The following is a 25,774-nucleotide window of genomic DNA, read 5'->3' as shown; positions in this document are numbered from 1 at the left end:
ACCTCTTTACAAGTCAATTGAAGGTCCCAGTGTAGCAAGCTGTCTTCAAAACATGCAGCTCTGCTCTATTTTTGACTCTCAGATACCCAGGAAAAAGGAATTTTTGAAACAAGCCTTTATGAAATCTTCCTTGTGGTTTTCTAATAGCTCTGTATTGTGTGCTGGTTTTGCTTTAGGAATAGGGTTAGAAATTCCTTTTTCTTATGCGTGCCTTGTCTTTTTAAGCTGTGTACCACATTTTGTAATATTTTGACTTATTAGAAGAGTTATGCACGCTGACCTTAAGCGCACATTTATGAAGCTTTTGTATGTTTCAAAGTCTTAAGCTTCTCTGTTATATGAGAAATGAGAGGGAGGCACATTCCTCCAAGGGGGTGGTAGGTTGTGTGGGGATGCTGGATTCACTGAAGGCTTGGAGAGCTTTCTACTGTTTCTACCTGGAATGCTCAAGTTGCAGATTGATGGCCCTGGAAAGACCAATCTATTGTTGCTTACTAGTGCATATTCACATCTTCTTTTCTCTTCAGTGGGTTTTTAATGTGTAAAAATGGCTTTCCAGTAGATGGTGGCATTGCAACATGTCGTTCCTAGAGCTTTAGCTGTGAAACACGCTGCTACTTCATCAGGGACCTTTTTCTTTGCATGTGCATTCAGTGGCTGCATACAGACAAAAATACTTTCTTCAAGTCTGAGATTGACTTTCAGCTCTTGGAGGACTTGTGGTGATTAACTTTTTGCAAAGTACTGTGTCCCAGCCACAATGGAACTTAAGTCGTATAAATAATGAAAGTGCTGTGCCTGGATTCAAGTTGAAATTTATTTCTGTCTCTGCTTTAATGGCAAGAAGCATAGTAGTATTGTGGATGCTGAAAAAGTGTATTTTTCTGGATGAAAAAGAGCTTAAAGTCAATAAGGTGGTATCCTTGTTCAAACCCTGATGTAGCTGGGCAAGAATTAAATGTGGTATTCAGGGGGATTTGGGAGACTCATCTTCCTGCTTTACTGCTTGTGACCCTAAACTGTGTTTCAGGGGTGGCTTTTAGAAGCTGTCTGGTAAAATTCTTCCTTTTCCTCCCTTCCAGGTTTGGAGAGTTCTGCTTGGTGCATCTCCTACTGAAGAGGAATCCAGTAATGTTCTCCCAACACTTCATTGAATGCATCTTCCATTTCAATAGCTATGAGAAACACGAGAAGTACAACAGGTTCCCCCAGAGCGAGCGGTCAGTTGAGCACATTTGTATCGTCGTACTGCTAAATGATGAATTGTATGGCCACCCAGTCTTTGGTTACAGCAAAGCATTCCTGGTGGTTTGTAATTACTTATGCAAAAAGGGGGAAACAGCTCAGGGAGACAGGGAAGGCAGAACACTTAATTTAACACTGTGACACTTCTGGGAGGACTTCTGCACGTAATTTGTGGGAACCTGTGATATCCTAACAGGCTTATGGGTCTTAAAAGTGACATTCAAATGTTTCTTTTTGATTTAAAGCCTTATTATTTTTGAGAGATCGCATAATGTGACTTGATCCATGTAAAATATCTTGCTCTACTACAGGGCGAAGAATCTCTTCTCTCTGAAAGGAAAAGATAACAAAGAAAAAAGGATGCATATCTACAGGTTCCTTCTGGACCATTTTACAGATGAGCAGAGGTTCAACATTACAACAAAGATCAGCCACAGTGTCCTAGGTAGGGGTCTGTCTTTACGAAAATATGACGGCAAATCTGGCAAACAACTGTTGTCTATAAAAGCCGTGAGTCCAGCAGTAAATTCTTGACTTTCCTGGCACTGCTTTTCCCAGTAAAATGGTTTTTACGTCTTCCCTGCCTGTTGCAGCATGCTTTGTGGATAAGGATCTTCCACTGGACATGGAAGCCAGTGAGCTGCTCTCAGATACATTTGCAATCCTTAGCTGCAAAGAAATCAAGCTATCAACTATGAGATCAAAACCTGATGAGGACATTCAGCCTGAAGACGATGAATTGGCAATGGCCAATGCTGTCATGCAAGCAGCACAAAAAAAGCTCATTTCACAGGTAAATGGCACTTAATCTGGTGCGGGAAGAGGGCTGTCCACCATGCTGGGAGGACTTTTACTTTTCTGTGATGGAGAAACTTAAACAAAAATTATCCGTGTAACATAACAATGCCAAGGACATACTGTACATGCATGGTGTTAACCAGGCTCTGTCTGTAGATCTGCTCTGATCTGAGGGCACCTGTGTGAGCAATGTGTGTCATGAAAACAAAGTGTTAATGCTGGATTTATAATTTGTAATGGATGCTGGTACTTGACTGGTCAGTTGAAATGAACAAATGTTCATTTCCTCTGAAATCAGTGAAGCTATGCTAGGTTAAATTTGTTCCACAGATCTCTTATTGAGAAAGCATCTGAACATAACATTGGGTTTTGGTGCGCTTTTTGGCAATTTGCCTTCAGTGTGTAAACTGACTTGGTGGTAAATCTTGAAAGCCTACGTACATGCATGCAGCATAAAAGCAGACTTAATTGTGATAATTCCTCTCGCGTAGGCCATTCATCTAACACCAGAGTGACTTCTCCTTTATTGCATTTCGTAACTATGTTTATGTCATGCCTTGTTTGAAAAAGGTTCAAAAGAAGAACTTCGTAGAAAACATCATCCCAATAATCACATCACTGAAGTCTTTGATGGAGCAGAAGAAGATCCCAGCTCTTAGGGACCTTATGAACTACCTACGGGTAAGAGGAAGTGTTTTCTTGTTATTGTGGTTTGTTGTTGTTTTTTTTTCCCCTCTCTTAATTTAATGTGTTAGATGTGCAATCAGTAATGGAACGAACAGTCTTCTTAGAAGGAAATTTGGAAGGCATATGATGTTGTGACACTGCCACTGTGTTAAATAAGGTAGGAGGTGGAGGGATTTTAGATAAGGATCTCACAGTGTGTTACGTGTGAGCCTCCTCATGGAACGTGGGCAGAAAGCTTGAATGCTGGAAAGCTTTTTCATGTTCTGAAGTACAAATTGGAATTTCAACTCTTAGTCTGTTAAAAACACCTCTGCTCTACCAACTGGTATTTCCTTTTGCACTTAAGCAGCTGTGATCTGAATGGAGACATGAATCAGTATTCAGGAGAGATTTCTGAAAGAGTTTAAACATTCCTTATTGCTCCAGGAAGTGATGCAAGATTACCGAAATGAAATCAAAGACTTCTTTGCTGTGGACAAGCAGCTGGCAGCCGAGCTGGAGTACGATATGAAGAAATACGAAGAGCAGCTGGACAGGGAGAAGGAGTCAGACCAAGAGCATGTCTCAGCATTGCAGGCAGAGGTTGTTGGGACCATTAAGTCCGTATGCGTGCTGTCTCTTCTATTTGTACACAAACTTTTTCAGAACCCAGACTCTATATGTCTGTGGACATGGTAATGTTTTCATACCCCTGTGCATTTGCTGACAAGAAGCTTTGGCTTCAGTCATCTGATATGCTTAGAACAACAACAAACAACACATACTGGCTAAAGAGGAGCAACAATTAACATAAAAATAATTCAATTTAAAGGGAAGGACAAGTCTAATTTCCCACTGTCTGTCCTTATATGCTGTGTTGCTCTCTGTTTCCAGAGTGGTAATGATAAACAGGTCGAACAGAAAAGGATTAATTTTGGCTGATTTTTAGATTTATACAGAATGGAAGCTTACATCTGTGCTAGTCATGCAGATCCTCATTTAAAGTCAATGGAAATAAATAAGCATGTGCTTAGTTCATTTGTCCTGAATTATTTTAGATACCTACCTTAAGATGAGATGATTTTTACCCTGGCAACCTGACTTTAAAGAGCACCTATATATAGACCTCTAAACTGGGACATATATATCCCATCAGAACTTACTATTTGTTTCTTGTTAAAGCTTTGTCCCATAAACTCTTTCTCCCTAGCACCCCTTTACGTCCATCCCACAAAGGATTCGATCACACAGCAAGTAGGTCTAGGTGTCTCATGTCTAGGGTTTTCTGCATTTGTGACTATTGTTACATGTGATTCTTCCTTCTTTTCTGTAGCAACCTCCATCTTTGGAGACAGCTGTTCCTTCTGGTGGCAGGAATGATAATTCCCAGTCCCCTGTTAGGAGACAGCCCTCATCCCCTCGATCATGTCCTACCTCTGTGCCTTCTGAGTTTACTACACCTAGAGCTGATGTTCTGAAACAACCATTACTTGGTCGCAGGTATGGTTTTTCTCTTTATTACTGGTTATGATATTCTACAGGGCTGTTGCTTTGTTTATCCACTCCTTGCTTAGTGTTATGAAAGTCACCAATGGTGCAGCATAACCTTGTTAACAAAGGAGTCTGAGATCGTAAAGGACTGGGAGGGACAGAACTTTCTCTCATAAGAAGCATCTCATCTGTAGGCCAACATCTTTGAGCACGCTTGCCATCCTGAACTCTGCCCGAAAAGCGGTGGAGGACAGAAACAAGCAACGCAGCAAGAGTGTTGGGGGAAGATTATCAGCCCTGTTGTTTCCATCGAGCACAACTGGCAGCAAGCAAGGTAGGAAGCTCGCTACAAAATGATTCACCATTGGACTAGACTAGTTGACACAGCCTGGTTGTTAGACCCTTGAGTTCTCTGAGCATTTCTGTTCTTAATGATTTTCTTATTATTTCTAGTATCTTTTCAAAGTGTGAATCAACAGTCTACTGGAGCAAATGTTTCTGTGGTGGGCCGTGCAATCAGCACACCAGAACGTAAGTAACCCAACAGAACTCTTTCCAAATTGAACTGAGCCCTCATTCTCTGAGAGAGGGGTGGCTCCCCTAAAGAGCAGAGAAAGTTAGTCAGTGTTAGCTACAGATTACTTATTTTCTAAATGGCTGTGGTAAATAAGAGCTATTCAGAAATTGAAGGTCTCAGATGAATAGTGTACATGGGAAAGGGCATTCCAGTATGGTTTCCATTTACATGTCACAGGGTGTTACAGTATTGAGTTGGTGCAGGAGAGCATTTATTTTGGGCTGCTGAAACTGCAAATCCACTGCCTTTTCTTCTTTCATCAACTACGGGGTGCTGGGAAGGCATGTTGTCAGAGCTCCTTAGCAGCTTGTGAGAGATGTGCAGAATTCTGTTGCATTGAGACACTCGCTCTCCTTAACCCTGGAAGCATAGCTTAGCACCTTTAGACTGAGCTGCAGAACCCTGCTGCAGAGGGAAATACTCACGGTCCAGTCCTTTCCAGCTCTAAGACAAGGGATTCCTGTTGTCCAAACAAAAGATCCCAGGTGAGCTATGACCTGCTTCTGTCACTAGAGCAGGCAGTGAGCGGTGTCCATTGTGAGATAGCACAGAGAGCTGCTCAAGAAGGATTAATAACCTGCACGGTAGTTTCTGAATGCGTGTGTGTGTTCTACCCAAAGAAAGAGTAGAACTGAGCATTTGTTTTTCTACTCCGCTGTGGATGTTAAAGAAAAAACACACAGTGAGGAATCTCTCATACGCAAATTGTGAGTCTGCTCTGCTTATATCCACTGCAGCTGAATTGCCGTCTCACAAAGCCTGATATTCAAAAGTTACGTTTTATTGGAATGTTTTCTGACAGCCCCAGAGCATTCTGCAGTGTTGCTTTCTGCAAGAGACAGATCTAGTCTCACAAACAGAGCTGAGCTTCAGCAGTAGATTCCCTTCCTTTGTTGGTTCACTGCTGAACTCCTTTAGGTCATCTCCATTGTAGTGTGGTTTCTCAGTGTGATGAACTCCCTCCCCACTCAGGAGAGAGCTCCAATTAAGTTAGGAGTCCGGGTGAGTGTCTGACTGGTCAGCTCTCATTAGGCAGTTGTGAATTTTAATGGGACAGTGCTGATGTTCCGGAAAGAGATGCATCTGAGTGCCCTGTTTGCCTGTGCCTGTGCAAACACGTGACCTGTATGCACACAGGAGAGCCGACGGCATGTAGCCAATAAGGCAGTGAGCTGTGTGGCAGTCTGCAAATACCTGACATCCATGAGCAGGCAGGAGCAAACCAGCGGCAGTGATGTGCATCCACTGGAAAATCTGACCCTTCTCTTCCCTGCATGCTCCACTGTTTGGTTAGATTTGTCTGCCCCAATGTTTCTCTTCGCTGCCTGAGCAGCAAGTAATGATCTTTGTACAAAAAACTAGGGGTGTGTTTTTAGAGAGCAAAATCTTTTAAGTGCCAAATCTCTGTCTGGAAGCTCGCATGGCTGTTTCTCTTAAGCACCATATGGTGAACAACGAGGAAGAATGTTAATCTGCAGTGGTACTGAGGCTGAATTCCTACTTCGTTTCAAGGCAGCATGTGTCCTCCACTGGGGAGACAAACTGTACAGAACAGCAGCAGCACTTAAGTTGCTGTGTGTTGAGCCATCTGCATGGTGGTGCTGGGTCTTGCAGGCTGACAGACAGGCAGAAGAAAACATTTTTCTTTGCCTGATGTATCATTCTGAAACTATTGGAGATGCAGTTAACTTGAGAAGTTAAGCACAACTGTCTGTCTCTTGACTGCTTCTCTTCTTTCAACTGCTCTGTCATTCTGTCCCTGCTGTCTGTGGGCCTCCTTACCTCTCCTGCTCGTTACTTGGAGAATGACTAAGTGGGTCTGGGCAAGGTTTCTTCAGTGTGGTACATAAACACACGTGAAGATAATACCTTTGATTGCATGAAGAACCTTACTTGATGGCAGTTCTTCCTTTCCTTCTTACCTTTCACATACATTTTTCATTAAACAAGTTAACTCGTTCAGGCGCACACTGCACAAAATTGGGAGACTTGCAGTGCAGTCTTCAGAGGCCAGCTAAGGCAGCTAAACCAAGTCTGGTTTCCACTGCAAGCCTCAATGATTCCCTTCCAGGCCAGGGAGGCAGTTCAAGAGCAGACCTTGTTAGTCTGAAGAGAGAGGTCCTTTTAGCAGAGTTTCCATTTCCTATCCCATAAAGCACTTTCTACTGTAATTCCTTGTGAAGGCTTCTGGGAAACAAGAGCATAAAACAGAGAGTTGAGAAAAGAGAAATCTGAATATTGTGACATCTCTCCTGAGATAAATGACAGGAAAGAGACAGCTGACAAGTATGGCCTATTCAGGCAAGCTAAATTGTACATTGTCAAGTGATTCCTCTTGTCTGCCTGCAGATAGTTCCTCATGGAAGGGCTGCTCACATCCTTTGTCAGCCTTCAAGGGCCCTGTGTGCTGCCTTCATCAGGCAAAGTAACTGGTCTGACTCTGCTTTTAAGAACAGTTCAGGAGATGCTGTAGTTGTGGAAAATGACCAGTCTTCAGTGGGAGGTGAGGCTCTGTGACCTAAGGCAGTTCAAGGAGGTGCATGACCAGCCTCCCATATTTAAATTAATTTCCTCCATGAACAGGGAAGGCTGTAATTCTGGAGTATGAAGCTGATGTGCACAGATAGCCCATCAGATTTAGCACATAGATTTGAGGCTGGACGAGAGAGACTGAGATCTGCTGGGTCGGAAAAGAGAGGTGCATATGTGCTTGCAATTAATTGGATATACTTATTCTGTAACACTTGAGTGTTATCCTACAGCATGTCTTGGCCTCTGGCTGTGTCACAAGCTGATGGCTGATGTGTTTTTTCTTTCAGAGACCATTAATGACTTGACTTTTGGTGCTGGGGTCAGTTACATCAGCTTGACGCACACACCTGGTTCGGCTCCAGGCAAGTTATCTTTGTGATTCTAACTTGAACGAGGTAAGAAACCCAAATGATCAGATCTGTGGCATTTTTAAAATATGAAAATGTATGCATTATTTGCAGAGAAGAAAGAGGCTGAGGACCAGCCAAGAGATATTATCTGTTTGACATCACCAGAGAAACCGTAAGTTCAACCCAGGTCTGAAACAGCAACCAGAGTGAGAAAGACTGTTATGAGTGCTTTAAAATAAATGGTCACTGTGCTTCGTTCCAGACCATCCCTGCCACGGGAGTGGAAAGTAGAGTCTCCAGCAAGGAGAAAAAGCAGCCAGCATGTCCCTCTGAGACGGTCCCAGCGGAGAACTCCTCTGAAACCAGACAACTGATCCTTTCAATGAACTTTTGTACAGAATCTTCATCATGTCTGAAATCTGTCCCTCTCCTCTGTAATTATAAATCACTGTGGACAGGTGTCCTGCCTTCCTTATCTATTTTTCTATTTTTTTAACGTGAAACTCTCTAGAGTATGGACATGCAGCAAAGCTGGCACTAATACATGTATTATAAGCTGCTGCTGCTTTTGACAAAGCTCACTGAAGTACTAGAAAGCTCCAATATAAAGGGAGGCTTGCTATTCACTCACAGGATGTATAATTTGTCCATTTGGAAAAGTAAGAGCGTAATGTTGCTATGAGCTTTGCAATAAATGCGTTTATCACAGCTTGCAGGGAAGTGAGTGGCTTAGCTTATTCACTTGATCCCTCATTGTCCCTCTTGGTGATATACTAGAATTGCTTTAATTTGAACAAAGGTAGAACAGCTTGTTACTGCCACACCCCTAAATCTGGTAATTGCACGCTACATCACCTCTTATTTGTTGTGCAAACTCCTGTGTGTATGAACAGCCTTAATGTTCTTTTATATGGAATATTTCCATTCTTGAACTGTACTATTTCCAATTATTAAAATTTTATGAAAATAAATGGTTACAGAATTAATTCCACCCACAACTTCTCCCCTCTTCTTGATCTGACAAATAATTTTTTTTCTATATAATTCTACAGCCTCAAAGTCGCTGGTATCTTAGGCACTCTGTTCAATTAACGTTGGACCCAGCAGCTTTTAAATATAGACACTTATTTGACTGAAAGCAGGATAGGAGTAACTTAGTAAAATCAAGGTTGGTAAGCCATATACATAGCTTTGTGCTCTGCCTAGAGAACTTGTTTATTATAAATGTGCTGCATCTGACCATTTCTGTGTCTCTGATACCATGTGAACCTAACTGAAGTTTTCCAGTTGTTAACTTTTATTACAGAGCTCTCACCCTGGGTTTCATTGTAACTTGAAAATGGAATCTGTTTTACTCATGCTGATTTGTCTTACTCAGGCACAGACCACAGAACTGGACTAGACTTTTCTGCACAAGTGGAAACAGGCTGAGCATATTCTTGCCACAGCCCTTCCAGAGACACTTACCTTCTGCATTGGAATCTCAGTATTTGTCCTCACTTTCCCTATTCTGAAGATCAGAGAAACCTTCAAGCGAGGTTAAACTTTATTCTCAAAATCAAAGTCAAAACCTAGGAACAGGAGACATATGGAATGGCTTTGGCTTAAACAATGTTCGGTTATTGGCCACATCTATTTATCTTGTTCCTTCTCTCCTGCCCTAAAATATTACTTGACCGCTTCTCAAGGTAAATTGGAGTTCAAGTAGGCTTATTTCGTACTGTGTGCTTTCTAGCTTTTGTTCTGTCCTCACGCAACACTGAGATAAGCCCCACGAGCTTTAATCTGTCTTCTATAGAGAAGAACCAAGGATAGATGAATGTCCAAGAATAAATATAAACAGTAACATGCTGTTACTGTTACGAGGACTTGCTATTGGACTTCCTATACCCTACAGCCCAATATAAGTGAGTGCTCTGACAGAAAACACTTTCCCTTTGTTCACTGAATTGAAAACAGATGCCTGCAATATTATGACTGTTTAAGAAAAAAAATCAAAAAACCCCACAAGAATGCTTTATAGCTTGGTATTTATGTAAAACATTCTTGGCAAAGTTAAACGTAATACATTAGTACAAACCTGAATATTATTCACAATGATACAATGAGTTCCATCAGTCAGATCTCATGAGCTGTACTGGGGGATCATCTCCCCTTCTCTCGTTAGAGATGCCACTGTCACATTTTAGAACTGAAAAATAAGTTGATTCTTAGCTTGGAGGCTTTTCATGTGAAGGCTGCCTTTGGCTCATGGTGAGGCTGTAGATTGTGCTCCCATAGGGCCCAGAGATAACCTGATTCAAACCTTTTCTTTCTCTCCCTTACTATAGGTATCCTAAACACAGCACAGAAAAGGAGTAGTGGATATACAGAAGGTGCAAAGGAATGTTACACTCACTATTGTCATAATGATTAGAGGCAGCATGCAGCCTGTGAACAGTACTGTGTGGCTTGGTTGAGGAGCGTGTCTTAAGAAGGTAACCCAAATGTAGTAGCGAAGTAGCAGTGGTAATGTCCCAGTTAAGTAAAGAACATACGGATATTGCTGCCCATCCTTATTTGCACTTTTGCTAGCCAAAGGAAAGTGATAATGCTTTGTTTAGGCAAAACAAATGCAGCAATGGCATGTCCAGCGAGGCCCCTAGGAAACAAAGCAGATTAATGCAGAACACTAAAAAATAACACTGACAGCCCAAATCGTCAAGTATTCAAAATACTGTATACATGAAAAGTTAAGACAACTCAATTCATATTGGAAATACAAGAACACTAAATTATGCTACATTAAAAAAAAAATCTTAAACCACAGCACAGTTCTAGTGTTGCATCCACATCTTGCAGTTTTACGTTACCCAATGCTTTTCAACATTATCAACATGTATGTTTCTTGGAAACACGTGTTTCCATGTATTCTCTTTAAAGCCAAGAGAACTAGATTTGTTGTCTTTTTTTTTTTAACCCTCTAGAGACAAGTTGCAACTGACATTACAAAAGTGGTTTTGTACTGACCTTTTGCTTTCCTAACTCCAGAAACAGTTGCCTTGGCTATGCAATCTAAACCTGTAAAGTTGCTGTAGCTGTCACACTGTGTTAGTGCTTTAGGGATCTTGCAGAAGGGTAGAACACATTAAAGTCACTCTGTCACCTTATTGGAACTGAATCCAAAAAGCCATCCCTGGATATTTCTTGCAACAACAAAAACAAAGTGTTGGTCACTGGCAAGAAAAGTAAGTTTAATATATAAAAAAGTTGATAGGTCCTGCCATAAATTTACAAAAACTATCCCTGAGTGACTCTGTCCTGTGTCTTGTAAGACCTCATGTGACAAGGAAATTGCAGAGGCTAGTTTAAGAGGAAAGAGCTGCTGTTCCACCTGCAGTTTTGTATTACGCGCTGCCGTAATACTGATATGCTCTGACAGTGCCACACTATAGCAACGTTTGAGCTCCTCTCTGTAGCTTAAAAAGTAAAAAAATAGCTACGTTACTTAAACACTGCTGGCATCATGTATTTACACTTTAAATAGAAACGTTACTTTTTCTGAAGTAATCAAAATATATCTCTGCAAAAAATTTAGAATGTGGGATTTTACAAAATAAACGCAGAAGGTAAAAAAGCTTGAAGACATCTCAGTACCTTTTCTGGGAATCTTGGCCCATGAAAGTATTTGGCTTTAATTTTCCTGAAAGGGATGTCTCAGCACTAGGTTCTCTGCCTCCACTGTAAGCCTCTTTAGAACACCAAAAGATGCAAGAGGCAAGCCTGCTTTGTGCAGATTAGAATTAGGGGTTACCTGCGTGCAATGAGCTTTCTATGAAGCAGTGAACAGATGCAGTCCTTCTGGCCTGATGCTGTCTGTTTCTTGTTAAATGGAGTAACGAGAATTCAGTAAGTTGACAATAGGACTGGGAACATTAGTTGCGTTTGCTGTATCGCTGTCTGTTCCTGTTGACTAGTCAGATACCTATTCTGCACCTGAGCAGTCGGGAGTCAAAAGCACAAGACAATCACAAATGTGTAAAAGTCACCAGCCAGGCCTGGGCAACAAACTACCGAGAGGAAGACTCCCCCTTGCATGGGTAAATCTTATTCTTTGAAGTCCTTCTATTGCCATGTCAGCACCTTTTTTTCCTACTAGTAATTTGCACTAGTAATGTCTACTACATGTTTACGTAACGCTACTCCCCTGGGTGGTTCGCATGTTGTGGCTGTGTCCCTGCAGCACAAAGAGAAGGCAATTCCACAAACTTCCACAGCACAGTCTCTTGGGAAGTATTAAAACTCTTCCTTACTCCAAGGACAGGTTTAGGTGATCTCGTTGATATCTCCAGAGGCAGGGGAGACATGAGTTGGGCAGTGAGGAGTTACTTTAAACTTTGGCAAAGAAAAAAAGATATACAGATAGCTAGCTATCAAGTTCTTGTGTGTTCCAAACTCTTCCAAGCGCACTTAATTCATCTTTTGCTCTCACTTCGAGTTCCTGGAGGAGGTATTTTCACACTTGCTTTTGCTGGTTTGCAGTATTCTTTTGGCATCTTATATGACAAATGAAGATTTGTGTCTGAAGTCACCCTGCAACGAAACAGTTCTGGTTGTAGGATGGATCTAGTGGTTTTCCAGGCACCCCTTTGTTCCTGCTGCCCCATCTGTAACATGCATCTCAAACGCAGATCCCATCTGTATAACTTGGAGCATTCTGCCCAGCTGGTAAGGAGAGGGGGGGCAGCAGTCATACCAGGCTGGTGGTCCCTCTCCTGCTCTCCTCCTCCAATACCGAGGCATGGCAGGGCACTTTCTCATTCCCTCTTCAGTATCTGCTAAGAGGGAGAGGCTTTTTCTCATCTTAAGCTTAGTGATCTATTCAAATCCCAAAATGCAAATTATCTTGCAAAAGCATCATGGCCTGCCTACTTAATCCAATGAAACTCATCCTAAGGGGGTCAAGCCATAAGATAACAGACAGCAGAGCTGCATTTGATTGCTCTTGGCATCAGTCACTTAAGGCAACTTAAACTGTTCAACATTTCTAAGGAAATGACTCAGCCTTTACCCTTCTGTTTTCTCTCTGTTCTACATTCTTGCTTCTCAGTGGTGATTGCTCTAAGAAAGTCTACAGGCCCTAAAAAAGCTTGTAGTCCTCTGCCCACCCTCCTCCTCTCCTAAATAGAGAGATGTTAAATGCAAATCATTGGTTACCTCATCATCTGTCCGGATATAGTTAACACCATCAGGTTTTGCTGGAGTCTTGTAACTGAAATAAAGGAAAAAAATCTTATTTCTGGGACAAGGAGCCTGCAGAATTTTGAAGAGGAGGGACTGAGAAAGAAGAAAATGAGGAAAAGCAGTCCAGTGAAAAGAAAACAGAGAAACCTCTCTCATTGCTCAAATGCCAGGTCTGTACATATTCCATCATTTATCATCACTGGGATTTTCTCAAAACTCCCCGTCAGCACAAAGTAAAAAGATTGCTGTATGTTTCCACAATACCAAGCTGTATCTGCAAAAACTGCAAAGATTAACTGATACTTTTCTGGTCTCCCCTACTTTGGTCCCTGTGCACTACCTTTCTGTGTGCCTCCTGTATTATTTCTTGTGGCAATTACAAAGTCAATTTTAAGCCTCCACTGCCAGATGCCTTCAGCATTTTGCTTAGTTATAAGGCAGCACTACTTGTTTGCAGTCCCCTAGGAATCCAGAAATTACATCGGACTGTGAGGTCCAGTGTAAGCCAACCCTCAGCTGCATTTAAATGGAGTATTTGGAGCTTTTTCTGGGGATGTTTTTTTTTCTTCTACAGGATTTCTACTGAAAAGCAGCATTTAACACGGAATGAATCTATCTGATGAGAGAATCTTGGTTTTCCATATATTATCTCTTCTACAAATTCTGTAAGGATATCAAGGCTCGTTTCTGATCCACGAAGAAATTGTCACCTTAAATGCTAATGCTGTTGTTTTTAACGTGCTAATGTGCATTCTAAAGTGCTTGTTTTTAATCCCAAATTTAGGTTCCAAGTCACAACTAGTGAGATTTCCTGCAGGCAGCCTACTCTTCTGCATATATTTTCTATGCATGTCCTGATGCTTTAAACTAATTGTGCAGCAAGCTCTGCTCGTTAAGCTGTAGACCTCTGTATGCCGACAGCATATAACCTATTGGACAAACACCTGTAGACATTTAATTGTGCTGCTCCCCCCTTCCCACGCAAGGTATGAAGACATCAGAGCACAGCTCTAACTCCTCTGTCTGGTCTTGGTAGCAAGCACAAAAGGAGCTATACCAAAAATTCTCTCTTAGGTGAATAAACCTTCAGCATGGTGCACTGTTTATGGTGGGGAATTGGATACTTCAAGAAGTAGGCTGGCCTATAGTCTTTGGTGGGGAACTAGGAAGAAATATGTCCAGGTCAGGCACTGAAATATATTTTAGCCACCAATTTCTAGCCCGCTTCAGACGAATTCATGCTAGCTGTGGGCACAGGGACTTGCATAAGAATCCCAGCTTACCTTTCCCCAGTCTCTTTACTGTTTGCAAAGTAGCCCCTTCTGTAGGCACAGCAGATACCAAGAGTGATGAGCACCAAAACTGCTAGGACCACCAGGACTCCACCAATTATCCCACCAATATTGAGGTCATCTAAAAAGAGAGAAACCATAATCTTTTTTTTTTAAGGTGGTAGCAACGTTCTAGCTTTACATACACTAAAGTAACATCTCTTGAATATCCTAAGCAAACTGCAGTAATTCTTAAGGATCTAGTGAGTCCCTAGTGCATCTCCAATCAGGAAAGACTCAGAGTCCATCCACAGCACAGACAGCTTCTCTTCTGGCCAAGTAAAAAACTAACAAATCTTTCTTTTCTTGTCTTGTGTGTACCAGGTCCAGTCACGTGCCATTCACTGTTTGCTTGTCTGAACCTAAAACTGTTCACGAATCTGAACAATGTTTTAATGTTTCCCTGAATTTGTAGGGTTTTTTTTCTTCTTCTCATCTCTGGATGTGTCTTGTTCATTTAGAAGCGATACTTCAGCAAGAGGGACTGACTAGACCATTGTTAGGAAACTGAAATTCCTAACACAAGTAACACTAACTTTGTTCTTCTACAAATTTAGAAAAGTAACAAAAATCCCCTCTATACAGTTATTGAGTATCCTTAAAGATCGTCTGTGTTCTTTCTTTGATAGTTTGGATATCCCTGTACCTGTCATCTAGATATTAAGATACTTTTGGAACCTCTCTGTGTTGTACAGAGTGGGTTATCAGCAGTATGGCCTATGTAAAGCATAGCAGGGGTGCCTGTTGACTCAGTATAAGCAGCCTTTAGAGATGCTGCCTTCTGAGACTTTGCAGTATTACTCTCAGATTTCCTCCTTTAATGCTGCTCAGCTTTGAAAATGCCATGCAGAAACCTCGTCCTGATTCCTTCCTGGAAAAGTTAGCTGTGTTAGGGGCTATGAGAAAGATGAAATGACTTCATGCTCTAGGATGTCCCTCTTCTTTCCCCATGGTGATGACGGTTTATTTATGGTGATATATCAATCGACATTGCCAAAAAGTATGCAGGGCCACTCACAGACTTCCATCTCCTGCTCCTCACATTTGGCAAAACCCGCGTCATTTGTTGCTATGCAGGAGTAACGGCCTGTGTCACCTTTGTGCACAGCGTGGAAAACCTGGTGAGGAGGAAAGGGGAAAGGCACTGTGAGGGTTATTTTAACACGTTGGAAAGCAGGACCAGAGTTACTTCAGGGAATCACAAGGAAAAGATTATTGTAGAGAATTCTGAGACCTAACAGGAGCATGAGGAGCAGTTCTGACTGCACAATTCTCCATTTGCCAGTCTTCGTGGTGGGCCATGAGACATTTTCCTCCCTCTTTGTAAAAAGGCAAGTGGTATCAGCAGTGATCAAAACCAAACAGCTAGGGTAATATCTTCTATCATATTAATCTTCCTTTTCCCAAATCACCCACATCCTAAAACAGTTAACCTTCAAATTATACTCTCCTTGAAAGCCACACAATGACTTTTTCTCTTTCAGAAGCAACCCTAGAAATAACCTGTCTGGCAACACAAGTCTCGATCATACCCATAAGGGCATTACCAGAGTGCCTGTGGCGGGGTTCAAGCTGTAGGACGAATTCTGGAATTTGGTGTTTGATTTTGTGTCTGGTGATAAAGGTTCGCTGTTGCGATACCAGCTGTAAGTAGACTTTGGGTAACCTTCGTTCTCGTGGCAGTGAAGGGAGGCTGTCTTACCAACGGGTACAGCTTTAGGCACTACGCATCTGGGAGTCACAGGCTTCACTGCGGGAAAGACACAAACCACAAATGTCACTGCTGAGTAAAACGAAATAATTTCTGACATAGTTTCTAAGATGGCTGTGCTACGGAGGCATCAAAACTTTCAGCTGTTTCCAGACAGTTTTAAGCAACAAGTTCCAGAGTCTGTTGAATGCCAGTGTTTCAACTCTGGAAAGACTCACGGCTTCTTCTGTTAGCTAGCAGCACTTGTACAGGTATCTGGACCTGAAGCAATACCTTGGACTGTGAGCTGGATATTTATTTCATCTATGGTTTTAGTATCAGAAGGTGCTGCCACTTCACAGCGGTACGTGGCTGTGTCCATCCGGGTGGTGTTTTTAATCACCAGCGATGTCCGGCTCAGAATTTCTGCACGAGTTGCAAAGTCTCCTGATACAGAGGAAAGAGAGAGAAAAAATTCAAGATAGTCACACAAACTAACTTCAGGCATCTGAATTAAGTGGTTGATCTCGGACTCTTTCTGGAGTCCAGAGAACCACTTGAAAGGAACCTGATGCTCTAAAGTTAAGAGCCTTTCTCTCTGCAGTGACCACAAAGGAAAACATGCAAGGACCAGGACCACCAGGTGCTGGAGAAGGGAAGCTGCAGCATTTGCTTTCTTAATCATTTCCTACCTAGGATCTCACTCCAGCTCTCTGGCTCAATACTGAGAACTGTCAATAATGACTTGCCAGAGGGCAAATAACATCCTGCTCTCTCTCTCCACCTTGTACTGCTGAACTCTAGTTCCAGAAGAAAGCAGCAAGCCAGCCTTTTCCTGAGTTGTTTTTTCTCAGTTGTACTGAGGCTGGTTTGGAAGTTTAAGAGAACAATGCGTCGTCATACCCTGCATTTTATTGTCAAAAAATACGTAAGAGGTTTCACCATCTCGGATTTTCTTCCACTCGATTCTGGGATCTGGTGTTACAGTGGATTTAATGATGCAGGACAGCTCAACACCTAGAAAGAGAAATAAAGGAAATAATACAGGTTAATAGGAAGCAGCTGTATTTTTGCTCTGCTTTAAGCAGCCTCACACTCTGTTTTATTAGGAGATGCTGCCCACAAAGCAAAAGCCTTCTCTTTCATGTGCCTCACAAACAGAAACACTGCTGGGTTCCAGGAGCTATTGGGGAAGATGGATTTTGGCCAGCAAAAATAATAGCCATACAGATATCAGCTATGGAGAGAAACGAACACACTGTTCTCTTCAGGCTCTGATGTATGGCAAACAAGACCTTATGACAGGGTGAGTCCACGGCGCTGTCTTGCTGTTAATCAGAGCATACAGCGTGAGTCAGGACTGCAGAATCTCCTTGGGTGGTGTCTGGTGATGTACCGACAACATGCTGTCCTCCCAGGTGACCTGGGGACCATGATGCCTGTGGATAAATCCAGCATATCCAGTCCCTTTTGAGGGAGGCATCGTCATCTCCATCTCTACACAAGAAGGCACCACAGCAGGGTTGGTGGTGGCTCACCCAGGATCACGTTGCAGGCTGTGTTAGGGCCAAGGTAAAATATACATTTCCCGAACCCCTTTTCAGTGTATTAATTGCAAAGCGACTGCCTTTCCTCCATTTGGGATCCTGTTCAAAAAAGCACTTAGGCAGATACTTTGCAATGCCAATGGCTTTCAGGGGACTTCAACAAAGCCTTGCAATCAAGCGTTTTGAAAACAGAGAGATATACAGACATATTCTTAAGCCCTTTGCTGAATCTGAAGCTCTCAGCAGTTCTGCCTTGCTCAAGAAACCCAGATAACCATGAGCACCAAGCAAAGTTTTTCTCAACTGTTTGGACTGATACAAAGCTCCAGGCAGAGGGCAGTGCAGCAGTCGTGTCAGGCAGCCAGCGGGCCCCCACGGCACTCACTCTGGAATTCCTGCACCACGGGCTTGGTGTTGCTGGATGTCAGTTCCACGGCCAAGAGTCTGCAGCCTGGAAAAACAAACAGAAGGTAATAAGAAATAGCACAGCTCATAAGTCACCCAGCTAGAAACACGCTGCCTGCTGAGACAACTTCTCAGACAGCTAGGACTAACTTCTCTACATAAAAGCTATTCCTGGCTACCAATGGCAGTCCTGAAGGCCTACGTTTATTTAGCAGTCATGGAGTAAATACTGGAAATTATGATTGTTAGAAGCAGCACTTAAAGAGGAAGATAACTAAAATGGCACAAAACCAATGTTACAGCATAAGACATCTCTTTGTCCCTTATGCTTATTTCGATGGTAGTTATTCTCATTCTGGTAATGCAAGAGTGAACGTGTCCTTCTGCAAATTAATTTGATAATGAGGAAGAGACAGAAGTAGGGCAGTCTTAATGGTTTGTGGTCAGTTCCTTGAAGATGAAATGTGCCAGGTCTCTAGTACATGCTGACTGTATGTTCAAGTATTTTAAGGCTCAACGTGGTAATGTAAATTCAAGGTAGTAAATCATGCAAGGACAGCAATTCAGGAGGAAACAGAGGAGTTTGGTGCTTTGGGTAGAGTGCCAGCCAGACTCACGTTGGGAAAAAATGCTCAGTCACGCAACGTTGCATCCTTATACCACAAGCTATTTCCCTTTACTGTCCTTGCTCTGAACTCCAACATGTTTCCAATTTATACAGTCATTTTTCCCCTTCTGCATATTATTTTCTTTTGAAAAATCTGCCTTCTATGTCCTTTCTGCTTTGAGTTTCACAAGAGCAGGTACCAACAACGTTCCTGTACTGCAGGATACCCACACTCACCAACAGACCTCCTGAAGCAGAGGGACACAAGCGGGCAGTTTCTGGCATGGCACAGTAGGAAGAAGGCGAACCAGAGAGCATAGCAAGCCATGCCTTCATCCCAGAGGATATTTTGGAACTGGGTGTCCTGATTCTTGCAAAGCTCATCACCTCTCAGACTCTGCAAAACATTGGCTGCTCCAAAGCCCCGTCTTATAGGCGGGAGGATACACACTATAATCAGGACTGGATAATCAGCTCTAGTAGTATGCCACAGCCCCACATGTAGCTTTGCTATTACAAACCCAATCAGAAGACTGCTGAAATCTAGGAGAGGATATGCACCGAATTCACTGGGCATTCGATCAACCAGCAAAGTAAAGACGACGGAAGCCAGTGCTTCAATGACATGAAAACAGATGTATCTAAAGGTTAGGAGTGTCTCTCAGAGTAAAAAAGTCATAACAAACCTGAATCGAAAGCAGAAAAGGCAGCTGAAGGAAGATGCAGAGGAAAAGAAAAGATCTTCAGCATCATGACAGACAGCTGGAATTCCTGCGCGCTGGCCTCCAGGGTGGAAAGCTTTTCAACAAAGAGACTATCTGACAACGCGGGGGCAAAACTCCTCTGGTGGAATGGATCAGACAAAACAGAGCAAGGCAGCACTCCGAGAAATGCCCAAGAGCTGCAGAGTTGCTCCGACTGAAAGCTCAAGGGCCTTGAACACCTGAAATCCTTTCAGCATTTCTGAAATGTTCCCTGTCAATTCCTATCATCCCTTGCTTGTTAACTGCTGATGCTTTTCTCAGTGCCTTGGTTCTCAGCTCTTATACCCCAAATACCACTGGGGAGAGCTAGAGTTTGGCAAGGTTTAGAAGCTGCCTTTGTGTCCAAAATAATGGTTATTCATATAAAAACCACTGGGTGATGCAAAGTAATAGCTGGCCCAGCAGCACTGCTCTTAGCAGGACCTCTCCACCCTTCCCCCTTCTGCATTTGGAGACATTCACGCTGCATTTGGGAGAAATCCAACATCGAACAAGATGACAGTGCTCATGACTATAATGTGGCTGCCTGGGAAAAGTCTTATGCATCAGAGCTGAAATGAGTAACAGGGCAGTGCAGTGAGCATTTTGCTTGCAGTCTGCTGCTACTTTACTTAGGTGAGTCAGGAGAATGCCACTTTCAGAGCTGACTCGTCGCAGCTCAGAGCAGATGCTCCACTTTGGGTTTGTTTCTATCAGAAGTGGTCTAAGCAACCACAAGTAGTTTGCTGAAGTCTCCTAAGTGAAGCAGAGCCCACTTCTATCAGGCCTTCTGCTTCCAGACTTGGGAAGGTCCTTTTGAAATCTTTGGACACATTTTCAGCTGTAGGGCCCTTCATACAAACAAGTCTTTTGATTTCTTCTGCAGTGAGATTTCTGCTTTGGGAACCAACAGGTCTTGCCTTGAGGGCCCAGGCCTGAGCACTCAGCCTAATTGTGGAGCTCCTGCTTTGCTGCCTGCTTGGGGCAGGTGGCCCTGGTAATGCATTTGGCCCAGTTTTCAAATGGGGGCAAGCTGTAGGTGGTGCCATCTTCAGGGACAACACCCTGCTTCATCAGGAAACTGCATTACAAGAGCAGTTCTGCAAACAATAGCTTTCTCCTGGGACCTGGTATAGCAGGTGGCTATGGAGAGCTGTGATGCACCTGAAGACCTGTAGAAGATAGCTTGCACGCCATCTATCTGGTCTGTACTATCTTATAAATCTTCCTTTTGGAAACTCTAGAGAAGGATGGGGAGGGAGAGGGACTTGGCAAAGGCTCCTTGTTCCTTAAGGCAACTTGATGCTCCAATTTGTTTTGTGTTGTATTGTCTTGTTTACAAGAGATCCTTTTCCCCCCTCCCCAAAAAAGCGTCCCATCAAGTAGATAGCACGGTAACAGTCTGACTGAAGAACTTCTGATCTTCCAACTGAACTGTTCTATTCTGTTCTCCTACAGCTACAGCACAGGTTGAAGGTAGAGACACATTACCACGATGATGTGTTATCCTCAAGGAGTTATGACTTGACAAGTATTTGTTCCAAGACAGAAGGGCTCCATCATGCTCTGGCCCCATATCATTTCTCAGAAATTATTCACAGCATGCTCTTTCCCACCCATTAACCACGAGAGATTTAGGTCGATCCCTGAGGCACAAAGCAGGATGACAACAAATTTTAGACAGAAGCTGAGTCCTTGGAGACCGTGCAAGAGGTTCTCACATTATTACAAGTATTGACTGTGGGCAGAGATCAATGTGGCTGCTTAAATCACTGCTAAGCCAGATTTATTCTTCTGCGTGTGGCACAAGAACGCTGCAAGTAGCATGCTCTGAATAACGACAAGGCTACAGCTGTGCAGGGAGCAAACCAAAACTCCCAAGTGACCACATAGATTGTAAAGAAGTTGCAAAGTACCTTTGCAGCTCTTTTTAGAGTTACTTTGTGGTATCCCTCTTTCAAAATCTCCAGGGCTGGAGGAATCTGCGCAAAGCCGGTGCTTCCCAGCTGTTAGCACTCCCCTGGTGGCGCAGGGTGGGCATCTGTGCTATGTCACATTTCCCTGCTGTTGGCAAGTGTTCCCTTTGGTCAGCGCACTTCTGCATTGCTTGGTTTTGCGTGCCAAATCATCGTTATTAGTGGCAACCGTCGCCTTCAGAAAGTTTCTTCCAAAGCTGTTCCTTTAGGCCTTTTTCAGCCCAGTGCAAATAATCGGCGAAGGTTTTGTGTTATGTAAATTTCTCTTTAAAGACCTCGGCACCCAGGATGTGTAGAAGAGCTGTGCATAGACACGCATTCCTTTCCAGAGCAGCATGCATGCCACAACAGACGCACCTACCAGATCTGTATGTACTAAATCTCTGAATACCTACCAGATCTGTATGTACTACAGACTCAGCCAGACATATGGTTGAATCCCAAATGCCATCAGTTCTCCGAAATAGAATCCAGGACAAGGCACTGAAGTCTATAGCATATTCTTATGGCACTTCTTTTAGCTAAAGAGATCCAGCCCATACTTGTTACTGTGACTCATGGTATCTGAATCACTTTAAAATGTTGCACTGAACCTACAGAAGAAATAAACTAGCAGCTTTATAGACATCTAGACTGTGTTAAGTCTCCTATCTCTGTACGGGGTTTAATGTAAAGGCTGACCTTTTGTCTTCTTCCATCCAAATCTCTTAAATCTGTTTAAAAATTCTAGGCAGAAGTTTGAAGAGGAGGTAAACTATTTTTTTAAGTGTTGTAAGCAATGTAAAAAGGATGACCAGGAAAAAACTGATGCAAGTTGCTGCCAACAGTCTATGTTGCAGTACCGTTCAACCCTTCCTTGCCAATCTTGCAGTTATCTGATACAGTAATTTTAGTTAATGCACTGTCAGGCACAAGCAGTACAAAACCACGCAGCTGTATTTAAGCACCTACCCACTGAAGTAACAAAAATATGCCTTTCTTGAGGCTTCCATCATCAATAAGCTGTTGCTCGATTTGCAATTCAAAACGCGTCGAAGCCACGCAGGAAAGCTGCTGTAAACCACACGCCTTGTTAAGCATCTTCGCTTCCCGGGTGGTTCCTTCGTGCAGTAGGAGTGCTGCGGAGCGCGATCCACGGCGAGGTGTTGGAAGTGCGTTAGCCAAGTGCTCCGCGTGTCATTTCTTTTTTTTGACTGCCAGGCTGGAGGTGCCCCCTGCAGCACCCATCCTCAGCACTGTGAGCTGGCGTGAAGGAAACAGCCAGGGCTGGTAGAGCAGAAGTGACGAGAGCAGCAGGCATGAGACGAGCCCCGTTGTTAGGGGCAGCCCAGCCGACCCCGGCACTGCCCCTGCTTTACAAGTGTGGTGGGCGTGCAGTAGGAAGGAAGATAACTGTTAAATTTGTGAGAAACCTCCAGAGGGACAGCAAAGGAAGCCACACAGTACTGTCTGCTGGACTGGATAAGACAAGGAAGAGGGAGGCCAGCTTTCTGCATGCAGCTTGCTTTGAGAAAATCACCATAAGCCCTGTACTGCAGAAACATCTAGCCTTCTGCGCTGTGAAATATCCATCCCTTTTTCTTTCAGGCTCTTTTTCCTCCTCTCTGTCACCAGCATACCCCACTCCTACTCCACAACGCAACTTGTACCAGTGTAAACAAGGTGGCACAGGATAGGCATAGGAATAAGATATCAAAACATGCCTACCATGCTCTGGCCCTCGTAAGTTTTGAGTTGTTTTGTTATTTTTGTATGGTTTTTTTTTTTTTTGGTCTGACTGTCCCTTGGCTGGGGTTTTGTAATAGCTTAAGGGACTTAAATGTACTTGAGATATATATAAAGACTGGATTTACAGAGGGCACATAAGTGTGCAGTCAGGGAATGAATGGCATACCTCGTTCTCACTGAGTTCCAGCGCAAATTAGGCTGGCTATTGATCCTCGTATACACTTTTAAGGTGTCGCACCATAACTTTCTACGTGACAGCTCATTTAGGTTTGTCTAAAAACCCAGCCTATATCTATAAATGCAGTCAGAGGTCTTTGTTTTATAGCACTCAGTCTTAACTTTCCACCTTGCCTCCAGTCCAGGAGGAAGGAGCTGGTGGTACGCTTGCTCTCGCATCCAAGATCCCCACCAAGCTGACACAAACAAGCAGGCCAGTGGACTGTGCTGTTCAAATGACCAGACGGAGCTGCATGCCTTTCTTTTATTCCAGTTTTCCGTGGCGCCTCCCTGAGACCAGCAAGCCAAGCCTGACTCACGGGTGGGCTGCCCCGCCAGCAAACAATGTAGATGCGCAGCGAGAGATTAGCGAACAAAAGCTTAGGAGTGTCTCCGTTCAAATTAAGTAACAGATGGACCTGGGCTGTGTGGGGGCTGATAACGGTTATAAAAAGGCCATCACCAGACTGTGGCCAGCCCACCCTGGAAAAAACCCACTCGGTTGTAAATCCTATGTGCTGTTATAACTGCCTGCGCTAGTAAGGCTTTATTTTTACCAGCTATCATAAAACAGCATGGCTTATTTTAGATGCATGGCTTGTAGTGCTCACTTAAAGGGTTGCCAAATCTCTGATAGACACCTACAAACAGAGGAGATGTGCCTGCCTGGGCAGGGAACGGGGAGCATAATTAACCTACAGAAGGCAAATGCAGTATTACAGAGCGGTGTTCGGTGCTCCGCGTGGTACTGCCTTGTGCTTTTCTCCTCTCCTAAGTAGATAGGTGATGGCACTCATTTCTTCTTAAATAGCCGTAATAAGGGAGTCTCTGGTAGTCTCAGCAGGACCAGGACCCCGCAGTACAAAGCTGTGTGGAAGATGATTGAATATTTGCATTCATCTGAAGATGTGAGCATTTCAGGATTTGCTCATAATTCGCTCTTCCTGCTCACCACTAGAGAAGGCAAGGGAATGTCTGTCTGTAAACGGAGTTGTGGAATAAAATCTTAACCTGTTTAAAGCTCTTAATTTAAACCAGCACCTTAAAGACCTGACTGTATTTGCTGCAGACAAGGCCCATTAGCATCCAAACCATGCACACAGTCCTTTTTTTTCCTTTTTTTTTTTCTTATTTTTTCTTTTTCTTTTTTCTTCTCCCCCTTGGACAGGAGGATTTGCTGCTCTACCTCCTAATCAGACAGCAAAGCCATTGGTATACATACAGCCTACACACCCCCACTTAATCGTGAAACAAGTTGGTAGTGAGGAGATACAGAACCCTCTAAAGACAAAAGCCTCTCTGCAAAGCAGCTTCTTTCAGCAGACAAACATTCCTCCTCTCTTCCACACAGGGAAGGAAACATAGGTGTTGCCTGGTGAAGACTGCACAGTGCTTTTTGATGCTTTCCCAAGATTTGTTTTTGTCCTGTTGGGTTGCAGCTGCAGACACATTGCTTCAAGTATCCATCTGACAAGGCCTTCTGGAGGTAAGAATTTCACAATCTTTGGTTGCAGTTTTGCTCATGGCATCACAGCATGTTTAGGGGTGAGGTGTTAAGGCCCTGCATATCTGCACTTTCACAAAAACAAGACAGCCTATTCTCATGATGAGATCTGCACACCACCTGCTTTGCAAATCCTGAGGCCTGTGCTATCAGGAGGCATCACGAGCCATGCTCCAGAGCTGTCTGAACAGGGAGAGTTCACGCTTACTCAATGTCTTAGCACAAGCCTGAGCTCTTACTGGGCATGCTGAGCTCGGACCTAGTCCACTGGCAGGTTGTTGTGCCCTGTTCTTTCTAAAAGAAGAGGGATGCTTTAAGAGAGAGGCACGGTTGAACCAGCAGCTGGCAACCCAGTGAGTAAGCTCCTAGGTCGATGGGCCTAACCTACCTACCCCATCTTAATGAAATAGCTCTTCACCCATCAGAACAGACACCATTCAAGAGACCAAGAGCCAGCTCCGCAAAGGTATTTAAATGCTGTTGACATCATGAGGAAGATAGGCATTTAATACTTCGTAGGGGTGGCTGTACGTGCCTTGCCCAACACCTTAATCTGTGCACTAATTAGTCCTAGCTCTCCTGTTTTCCCCAACTCATACCCCAGTTTCTGGGAAAGGACTTTCTGGGAGAGGACAGCACATATGTGCAAGATAGGAATGAAGCAATACTTGGCTGGATAACTAAAATCTACTACCATAGATACAGAAGTAGAAAGGGCTAGAGAGTTTAATAGAATCATAGAATACCCTCAGTTGGAAGGGACCTACTCAGATCATAGAGTCCAACCCAAAGAAAAGATGGAAGAAGTCTGACTTTGCCTCTCAAAATCCAGAACAAGGAGTGATCAAGAGGGAACAGGTAGGAAACGTATAGGAAAGCCGTGCAGAGAAGACGCTGTTATTACTTGCCCCTGCAGCGCTGAGTTGCTTCTCCCTTCCCAAGAAAGAAATGTGAGGCTGAACTGAAAGACTCATTTTCTTTGGGTAAGCATCAGGGAGCACGGCACACAGCTCCCGCATTGCATCAGATACCACTAACCAAGGGATTAAGTCTTGCCGAGATCATTTATTTTGCCTTGCTACTAACCTCTGAGGTCAAGCCCCTTGCACAGATGCTTTGGGCTTGCAATGTTACACTGCCTCTCC

At 43.4% G+C, this 25,774-nt stretch overlaps 2 protein-coding genes across 2 annotated transcripts in view; one reads left to right on the top strand and one right to left on the bottom strand.

The window, feature by feature from the left end:
• NCAPD3 (non-SMC condensin II complex subunit D3) overlaps positions 1-8,722 on the top strand; it is a 28,969-nt gene extending 20,247 nt beyond the window's left edge. Inside the window, exons 25-35 of the mRNA XM_035555667.2 lie at positions 1,083-1,220; positions 1,557-1,690; positions 1,839-2,038; positions 2,614-2,724; positions 3,157-3,312; positions 4,043-4,209; positions 4,395-4,534; positions 4,654-4,731; positions 7,597-7,671; positions 7,771-7,831; positions 7,922-8,722. Coding sequence (XP_035411560.1) covers positions 1,083-1,220; positions 1,557-1,690; positions 1,839-2,038; positions 2,614-2,724; positions 3,157-3,312; positions 4,043-4,209; positions 4,395-4,534; positions 4,654-4,731; positions 7,597-7,671; positions 7,771-7,831; positions 7,922-8,033 — 1,372 coding nt within the window. The 3' untranslated portion in view covers positions 8,034-8,722. The remainder of the gene's footprint in view (positions 1-1,082; positions 1,221-1,556; positions 1,691-1,838; positions 2,039-2,613; positions 2,725-3,156; positions 3,313-4,042; positions 4,210-4,394; positions 4,535-4,653; positions 4,732-7,596; positions 7,672-7,770; positions 7,832-7,921) is intronic.
• A 1,637-nt stretch (positions 8,723-10,359) lies between these two features.
• The window catches only part of JAM3 (junctional adhesion molecule 3), a 32,447-nt gene continuing 17,032 nt past the window's right edge, over positions 10,360-25,774 (bottom strand). Inside the window, exons 2-9 of the mRNA XM_035555671.2 lie at positions 17,836-17,901; positions 16,807-16,920; positions 16,198-16,350; positions 15,761-15,963; positions 15,232-15,331; positions 14,166-14,295; positions 12,856-12,910; positions 10,360-12,231 (exon numbers count right to left, since the gene is read on the bottom strand). Coding sequence (XP_035411564.1) covers positions 12,196-12,231; positions 12,856-12,910; positions 14,166-14,295; positions 15,232-15,331; positions 15,761-15,963; positions 16,198-16,350; positions 16,807-16,920; positions 17,836-17,901 — 857 coding nt within the window. The 3' untranslated portion in view covers positions 10,360-12,195. The remainder of the gene's footprint in view (positions 12,232-12,855; positions 12,911-14,165; positions 14,296-15,231; positions 15,332-15,760; positions 15,964-16,197; positions 16,351-16,806; positions 16,921-17,835; positions 17,902-25,774) is intronic.

The sequence above is a fragment of the Cygnus atratus genome, chromosome 22 (genome assembly GCF_013377495.2).
Source record: "Cygnus atratus isolate AKBS03 ecotype Queensland, Australia chromosome 22, CAtr_DNAZoo_HiC_assembly, whole genome shotgun sequence".
Taxonomy (NCBI): Eukaryota; Metazoa; Chordata; class Aves; order Anseriformes; family Anatidae; genus Cygnus; species Cygnus atratus.
Note: the sequence above shows the minus strand (reverse complement) of the source record. Positions and strands in the feature narration are given on the sequence as shown.